Below are 9,836 nucleotides of genomic sequence, written 5' to 3'. Positions count from 1 at the left end.
AAAAGTGTATATCAAAAATTTTTCTGAATCTTGTTCTGAGACGGGATCAGGTAGAATCTGAGTGGGTGTTTTATTGTTTGAAGAGCTACAAGATTTGATGTTGTTGTATCACAACAAATTATGGTAGGTGCAAACTTACCTACAAGATGACCAAACCAGGCTTTCTTCAATGTTAAACAGAAAATACGGCCAAAAGATTCTAAGGCCCAACTGGTAAGCTATTCAACAAATATAGTCTTTATTCAGTAGCTGGTAGAAAACGAAATGAACGCACATTTCATGAAAAAGCGCAAAAAATAATCTCATTTGATTTTCATTGGATTAGGAATGAAACAATGCTTGGATGTATATAATTCTTGGTAGAAAAGTTTTATAGACTTTATAATTTCCTGTTTTTGAGTCACGACGTTTCCGTGTCTATCCTTGATCTTCTGTATCTCCCTTTTCCCCATCGTAGTCTTCCTCAGCAGCTTAAAACTTTTATTCTCCTCTATAACACTCTTTATTTTTTCAGCATTCAGTTGTCTTTTTTGCTTTCTCATTTCTCTAGATATTTTTCTGTTGAGGATGCTATATTCCTGTGTGGTCTTGTCTTCCATGTCTCTTCTTTGTTTCATTAGATGTCTTATTTTCTGGTTTAGTTTCTGTTCTTTTACTTCTTTCGGGCAAAATTGTTCAATCGCCGTTTTTATCGACTCTCTTATGTTCTCATATATTTCGTCCATTGGCATATTATCCTCATAATTCAGATTTGAAGATATACAATTTATATAGGAATCTGTATTCTTGGGGGTTACCCATTTCTTGCTTTTTCTTTTGAGTACCATATTGGCTCTTTCCTTTTTTATGTTCAATTTTATTTCGGCTCTCACCATACGGTGGTCGCTTCCTGTCGAAAACCTGTTCAAGACATCAATGTCGTTGATTATGTCCTTTCTGCTGCTGATTATGAAATCTATTGCATTTCTGGTTTTGCCATCTGGACTAGCCCACGTCCACTTTTTATTGTCTCTTTTCTTAAAGAAGGTGTTCATTATATATAAGTTATTGTGGTGGGCAAAATCTATAAGTGCGTTACCTCTTTCATTCCGACTTCCCAGTCCATGATAGCTGACTGCAGTTTCCATTTCATTTTGTTTACTACCAACTTTGGCATTCAAATCTCCAATTAACAGAGTGAAGTATGTTTTTCCGTATAGTAGGGCTGTGGATATATCTTCGTAGAAGATATCGAACTCGTCATCAGTAGATGCGATGGTCGGTGCATAGGCCTGAATAATCTTCAAAGAGTATTTTCGATTTATCTGGAGTATCAAACACAAGACTCGTGAGCTTATTGATTTGACATCTAAAATCTTATCTCTATGTCTCTTGTGAACTAATATTCCAACGCCCCTTAAGGCAGTTTCTTCACCTGAATAGCATAATGTATTCCCAGATTGTAAAACAACTTCGCCCTCTCCTATCCGGCGGGCCTCACTTATGCCTATTATGTCCCATTTCACATTTTTCAGTTCTTCCTCTAGTTCCAGAAGTTTTTCGTCTGTTGACAGTGTCTTGGCATTGTATGTCGCAATATAGAGCAGCTGTGATTTTTGGAAACGTTTTCTGTTCGTTTTGATTGGATGATACGAATTTTTGCCTCCCCCAGAATCCTCGAGGCAGACCTTTTTCAAGGTGTGGGAGTTGACATTTGTTCCACCCACCTGGGGTACACTTACCGCTTTCGCTTTAAAATTCGCCATGTTAGGGGTTTTAGCCATAATCTTCCACGTTGGCCAAACGTCTTGGAAGATTGGGTAGGATGTGGAGAGGGAAAAATAGGTTTGAACTCGGGAATTGAGGGATAGGACAATGGTTTCCCTATTCGGTATCAGGGATGAAACCAAGGCTCGCGTAGGCAGCAGCGCATTCCTGAAGTAGATCTGTCAACTATCGGAATCATAGATGAGTATCTACCCGCTACCGCTGATATCGGAGCCGATATCCCAAAGATACAAAACCAGGGATCAGAAGACATTCCGGAAATAACCGGTGATGAAATAAGGAGTGCTTTGAGAGATATGAAAAATAATAGAGCTCCCGGTGACGATGAACTAGTTATAGAGTCGATCAAAGAAGGAGGCCCAAAAATCATCGAGGCTATAAAGGTTCTATTCAATAAGTGCCTCGAGGAAGGAACTACACCATCACAATGGAATAACGCAACCATTGTTGTTCTACACAAAAAAGGGGACGTAACAGATCTTAGGAACTACAGACCGATCAGCCTCCTCAACCACATTTATAAATTGTTCACCAAAATACTCGCGAAGCGTTTGACAAATAAAATAGATTTCTTCCTTTCGAGAGAGCAGGCGGGATTCAGATCAGGTTACGGAACTAATGACCATCTTCTGACAATTAGAGTTCTAATAGAGAAATGTATCGAGTACAACAGACCACTAATGCTCGTGTTTGTGGATTTTGAGAAGGCCTTTGATTCGGTGGATCAACGAAGACTTCTAGAGACACTTGTGGAGTGCCGCATCGATCATAGATACTCAAGAATTATCGAACATATAGTCCATTCAAGAATGATTGACATCCTAGTAGGTCTTAAAAGTCCAGGCGCAGCTTAATGTCTGGTCACAAAAGATCTTCAAAAATTTCTGTAATTTCAATCACAGAACTGGAATATATTAATATAACCTAAAAAATTATATGAAAATACGAAATATTCAGATTTGCAGTATATTAATCAGCATTCAAAATTGACAGAATTATGTTTCCAATTTATACGATTAAATTAAGAGCATAAACAGCTGTACAAAATTCAAAAACCGTCGGTAAGTGCATAGACTCACATTTAATAGGTCCATAGATCAATGTTTATTTACAGTACCAACATGAATTTCGCAACACAAAATCTCAACTTATTTGCTATTACCAACTTAAATTCGATTTTCCATAGCCACCCGAGATGTCAATCATTCTTGAATGGACTATATATATAATAACGCCACGGCAAACGTTAAAGTATCGATGGATCGGAGCACTGATAAGTTTGATATCGATCGAGGGGTAAGACAAGGCGACACACTTTCACCTAAATTGTTTGTTGCATTGATACAGAGTATACTGAAGAGAGCAAACTGGAGTACAACAGGAGTAAACATCGATGGTGAGAAGATAAACCATCTCTGCTTTGCAGATGATATTGTGCTCATAACTGACAACATACGAGAGGCGCAGTACATGTTGGATATGCTTAACGATATCTTGAAGGGTTCGGTTTGAAAATGAATCTATCGAAGACTCAATACATGACAAATTTGGTACTGAGTAGCCCTCTAAAAGTCAACAACATTAACTTAGAGCAAGTGCATATCTACAAATATTTGGGCCATGAAATCGGCATCAGGAGAGATAACCAGACTCACGAAATCCAACGAAGAATAGGTTTGACGTGGGCGGCTTTCGGTAGACTCAAACATGTACTGAGAGCAGCTGATGTCCCAATATGTTTGAAGAGGAGGGTATTCAATCAATGTATTTTGCCTGTTCTCACGTATGGAGCTGAGACACTTACATTGACCAAAAGGAACATCTGCAAAATACAAGTGATGCAACGGATAATGGAAAGATCAATGTTAGGAGTTACCCTTAGAGATAGAATACCAAACCGAACAATAAGAAACCGAACAGGAGTACGGGACGCAGTTGAGACTATCGTACAGCTCAAGTGGAATTGGGCTGGACATGTGGCGAGAATGAGTGATGGAAGATGGACGAAGAGACTTGTGGAATGGAGGCCCAGACATGAAGCATATAGAAGTAGAGGTCGACCTCCTAGTCGGTGGACGGATGATATAAAAAGAGTAGTTGGAAACTGGATTCAGGTGGCACAGGACCGAAAAAGATGGCTAGAGTTGAGGGAGGCTTTCGTTCAGCAGTGAACAGGATAAGCTTTATGATGATGATGAATGAAACAATACACATTTTCGCATTTAAGTAATATAATCTGCCTATGTTTCATTACAACTTGCCCCCAAACCTAATGATAGGAGACCATAGACTAGTCTAGAAGTCTTCAGCAGCATAAGTTGGAAATGAATATAATTTTAAATGCGAATAGTGAAGTGAGTGCCACGTTCTTCATCGCTATTAGGAAATGAAAGCAAATAGGTGTGATCATGAATCTTTTTTTTACTTCTAGAAGGCCCTTCGAAAAGTAAAAGAAATTTTTTAATCTCCGATTTAATGGCCGAGGATGAATTGTTCGCTCTCAATAGAACAAGATCTCCTACATTAAAAATATGGAACATTTTACCTGGATTACGAGTAGCCCTATTAGAAGCTCTTTTGGAAAGACAAACTGATGTAAGTCTCGGCTCCACCTCCAAGCTTGGCTCTATGAAATTACGTTATACTACTTTTCACTGATTAATGTAAAATAAGTCCCGCATTGTAGAAATTGTCATAATTCCAAATAGAAAGCGAATATTTCGTGAAAATCTCACAAAGAATAACCATACATCCAGAATCTAAAGAATTCAACCAATAATGACGTACCGACATTCGATCTATGACAAATGAAATCTTATTAACGAGTTTCAATGACAGATTTATTCGATGAATAACACTATTTGAAAGTGAAAAGACTGCATTTTTACTTATCCTAAAGTATAATACTAATCTGTCGAATAAATTTAGTTATTCGCACGTGAAAGTACCAGGCCTAAAGGAAGCTTTAAGCTTAAAGTGACTTAAAATTTGATTATGAAACTGGACGTTTAAAATAATACCAAAGGAAGCTTTAAGGTTAAAGTGACTTTCAATTTGATTTTTAAACTGGACGTTAATGTTGCTCATGAAGGAATAATATTGTGTCTAATATGAATTTTACACATTCGAGTTAGGAGTTCTTGGTATATTTTAACGGAAATTAGGAGAAGCTGCTCCTCCAACGTTCAGTTTCATAATCGAATTTAACGTCACTTTGAGCTCAAAGCTTCCTTACCTGTCATTTTTAGTAGGGTTAAAGTAATATGTCTAAAACACTGGTGTGTGCACTTGTTACTTTTTGCAAGCATCAACATTTCAGAAAATCGGGGGTATGGGATCAGTTTCGTGGCGGCGCCGCCATGTCATTTGCTTCGTTCTATCCTTGTTCTACGAAAGGTAGTCCAAGGATACTCTTTCGTTTTATTTTATTTTACGTTGATATCGATCAATGAGTTCACAATATGAACTTGCCCATTTTGTCAGCTGTTAAGGAATATTTGTGATTTACAGTTTAATTTTCGTTGTAAAAACAAATCTGTCAATATTTCAACACTATCGAATAAGGTTTCGAAGGAGTATTTACTCTTCTTCTTCGAGATAATTTCCGTTTGACAACTTGAATTCGTGAGGGGAGTAATTCAATATGATTTTAATATAACATAGTTGATTGGTCCAATATCATATCCAATATATTCAGTTGACGGAAAGAGAATTTTCACTAGTATATCTACTCAGGAAGGATATTTGAAGAACAGACTCGAATAGATTCATCTATTTCTGATTCTCAATACATGCTCACAATTCACATTTCCAATACAGTTTCTTTGAAATATTGCTGAAGTTGCCATAAAACTTAGCTATATCCGTCCCGAATGTTCGTTCATCTGATTTGGTGCTGCCTCAAATTCCAACAACACCGAATTCTTAGCTGTAGTTCTTGATTTTCCATACAGAAAACTGAACTTACTGAACGACATGTTGAATAAATGAATGTTCTACACCCCTTTCTCGAAACTAATACATTTTCAGACACCAATAATTGCTTATAAATACAACATATTCGTAAGTCGTAGGAAAGTATTCAAATTATTTTCAAATATCAATTGACAATGCTCTGTCAAATTCTAAACAGCGCTACCTACAGTGGGAAAAACGAAACTGATCCCATATCCTCACGAAATTAAAAACAAAATCGAATCAGTGAATACACCAGAGTTTTAGACATCTTAGGTTAAAGGAAGCTTTAAAATTAAAGGGACTTTAGGTTTGATTATGAAACCGGTCAACTAAAGCCCCTTCAAATGTGAATTCGAAACTGATTGCTCGACGACTTGTAAATGTAGCGAGTTAAAATCTCCCAATCGAAAGTTGAAGACATGAAGAAAAAATTACATAAATTAAGGAAATCGGCATCTATTGTAGATCTTATTCCTAATTCTTTTAATATGTATGAATAAACATCTGCAATCAGATACACAAAATCTCGAAAAGCTTTTGGTTTTGATGGCATTCATCCAGAATTCATGAAACACTTGGGGGTAAAAGCTTCATTCTAGGGTGTCTTGCTCCAGCCCTCATCACTGCAAAAATATACATGCATTAACTTTGGATAAAAAGAGTTGGTTGGGATGAAGAGTTAGATTCCAAACTGACTGCACAATGGTCGAATTGGTATAGTCAACTAGATGGTCTGAATAATATTGACGTGAATAGGTGGTTGGGTTACAATACGCATGCTAAAAAATTTGAACTACATGGATTTTCAGATGCCGCTTGTTAACAATACCTCGATTAGAGCTTTGTGCTGTTTTTCTTATTGGCTAAGCTTGCTTTCAAGTTATCAACTGCTATCGATATAAAAGATATCAGTTTACATTTAAGGTGTGATTCAACAGACGTGCAGTATTGGCTGAGGGATCATTCATCTCGTTGGCCAATATTTATTGGGAATATATGTTCCAAGATACATACATTGGTGCCTAATGCTTGCTAAAGGCAAGACCGCAGTGGTGATAACGTAATAACCCTGCAGAGTGCCTTTCGAGAGGTATAAGTCCTCGTGACTTGAGAGACATTCCATTATGGTGGAGGGGCCCTAAGTGGCTGAGTCATTCGAAGTGATCTTGGAAGAAAATAAAGATTATGCTGAAATGCCTACGAGTAGCTCAACAGCATCATTGAGCCCAAAATGCAGTTTCTACTGCAATGTTTGGGACTCTTCATAAATTGATAAGGGTAACTGCCTTCATTTTGAAATTTCTCAATGTTCTGATCAAACGATGTTATTTTCAGCAAAAATTAAAGTTATTCTCCTGTAATTGGTACACTACTATTGTTGATACTAATTGCAAATTGTGAGCACTCTCAAATTGTCTAGAGCTCGTTTAGTTTGTGTAAATGTTACATACAATACACATACAATGCCTAGGCATTGTATAGAATGCCTGAAAAAGTCAGGCAATGTATGAAATATACTGCTCCACAAAAGTTAGGGGTTTCGTATTCAATCGTTTTTAAAAGTATGTAATCTTCGAGAAAATCGCTGTAAAATTATTTAAACCTCAATAACAACTTTAATCGACCCAATAAAAATCAGTATGAGACATTTCGTCAATCTGGTCGCCTTTTTTCTGAAGTTTGGTCCTTTGCATATGCTTCATGAATGTCCTTATTTTGACATGAAGTCAGTTTATCAACGGCTTCGATTTGAAACGTGTTTTCTGAAAATGCCAAGACGTAAATTAACAAACGCTGAGGCTAATAGGGCTATTGGAATGCTACAGGGTGGCCTAACTCAGGTTGTTGTAGCGGAAAGGCTCCACGTCAGGCAATGTGTGATATCTTGACTTTGGAATAGGTTCAGGGAGACAGGTTCCGTGTTGGAAAGACCAAGGATTAGTGGGCGACGAAAAACAACACCTGCTCAAGATAGTTTTATCACCGTTTCGGCGAGAAGAAACCCTACATTTACGTGTAAAATGTTACGGAATACTCTTCAAAATGCAGATGGGGTCCAAGTTTCCATCGAAACCATCAGACGACGTTTGAGAGAGGTGAATCTAGGTTCTAGACATCCATTAAGAGGAGTTCCATTAACACGTGACCATGAGCGTCAAAGACTGGAATGGGCAAGGCAACATATCAATTGGAACTATCAATGGCGTAGTGTCCTTTTCACTGATGAATCCAGATATGGACGATTTTCAGATTCTCGAAGAATAAGGGTATGGACAATCCCACGCATACCCCGTAATCGTCGTTATGTCCAAGAAGTCCATCCATTCCGTGGGGGTAGTGTTATGGTATGGGCCGGGATATGTTTCAACGGGCGCACAGATCTACACATTTGTCCTGGGAATATGGCGGCCTTACACTATAGGGAGCATGTCATTGACAATGTTGTGCCAAATTTTCACGCTGCTATTGGTGAAACTTTTCAATTTCTAGACTATAATGTTAGATCGCACCGTGCAGTCATAGTTTAGAATGCGCGCGAGGAGCTTGGTATTCCACATTTACCAATACCTCAGCACTCACCAGATTTGAATTGCATAGAACATGCATTTCTTTTATATAACAAAATATTTCCAAAAAAAATTGTACAGAACAGAAAGAAAGGCATTCCTTTTTCTTACGACCAATCGAGCAATCATAGAGTACTTATAGGTTTTCGACATTTGGACAAAAAGTTATTATTATCTACCCTAGAAATAATTTAAATGGGAAAACCAGGTTTGCCGGGTCAGCTAGTTGAGAATAATTGAAAGTGGTTCTGTAACCAATATCTGGATATTGACAATGTATCGAGCAATGTATTCATATTTCATATGTGATCTTGAATCTGATGTTTTAGATTATTTGGATCAATCGAACATTTAGAGATTACTCATTTTCGTTCTAAACGTTATATTTTATGCTGATATTGTTTGAGCTTCTCTGCGATCAGACCTCCGTACACCACTTCTTTTTTTTTTGCTTTTTCTGCTTAAACTTTTTTTTTGATTATTTAATTTCACGTATTAGTTTAATCCATCATGGCTCCCCTAAATTGGAGATAAATCGTCTTTCAGCAACGGAACTTCAGTATTTGTTTGCTATAAGGGGGGTAACAGATGTGGAGACATTTAAATTGATGAGACAGACATTACGAAATCTTTTCAGGTTGGAACGTAAATCCGATGTTTCGGTAAAATATCCAGAATATCTCTTTTCCTTCGAAATAGATAAGATAGCTTTAGAATTGACGATATCTGATATTGACACTTTGATGGATACATTTAATAGTAATGATGATTCGATAAAAAACAAATTCTGACTAAGATAAATTTTGCTCTCGAAAGACTGAATAATATGAAACTAGCCTCAAATGATGAATCAAAATTTAAGTCATCCCTACTAGTGAAGATTCTCGCAAAACAAACCGCTTTAAATAAGAAAGTTAAACTCTATATAACCGCTCACTCGTGCTATCAGAAAATACTTTAGGTCTAGAAGTTGCTCAGGTTTCACTTTCAAGTAGTAATTCGGAGGTGTCTTCATCCGATACCGAGTCGGATGTAGACGCACTGCCACACAACATTTCACATTCTTCAAATGTCGTCACTACAGGAAAAATCAAAAAGATACCAGTTTCTCAGTGGAATTTGAAGTTTATTGGAGAGAAGGCTCATCTTCTCTTATTGCTTTTTTGGAACGTGTCGACGATTTGAGGATCGCCAGAAGTGTGACTCATGAAGAATTGTTCAGCTCCGCTATAGACTTGTTTGCTATAGGCTTGTTTGCTATAGCTTTAGTTTGGTATCGTGCTTCAAGAAGTCGAGTCAAAAACTGGTCTGCTTTGGTGAAATTATTGCGTGAAGAATTTCAACCTGTTGATTATAATGATAAGTTGTTTGATGAAATTAAAAACCGCACTCAATCTCCTGATGAGACCATAGGCATGTATACTGTATTCACATTTATTTTAGCATTCGGTTGGCCATGAAATAATTTTCTCAAGTTTTTGTAACCAGAACGGAGTAAGGTTGGCACTCATGAAATGTCGTTAATGTAATAACGCCGTTGCAACC

General features: G+C 37.3%; 1 protein-coding gene across 1 annotated transcript; it reads right to left on the bottom strand.

Moving 5' to 3' along the window:
• Positions 1 to 302: 302 nt before the first annotated feature.
• Positions 303 to 1,745, bottom strand: LOC123310339 (craniofacial development protein 2-like). Its single transcript, XM_044893805.1, has one exon. It carries the CDS (start codon positions 1,743 to 1,745, stop codon positions 303 to 305), a length of 1,443 nt encoding a protein of 480 aa, XP_044749740.1.
• Between the last annotated feature and the right edge of the window lie 8,091 nt (positions 1,746 to 9,836).

This window comes from Coccinella septempunctata, chromosome 3 (genome assembly GCF_907165205.1).
Source record: "Coccinella septempunctata chromosome 3, icCocSept1.1, whole genome shotgun sequence".
Lineage (NCBI taxonomy): Eukaryota > Metazoa > Arthropoda > Insecta > Coleoptera > Coccinellidae > Coccinella > Coccinella septempunctata.
This window is presented reverse-complemented; position numbering and strand designations above follow the sequence as displayed.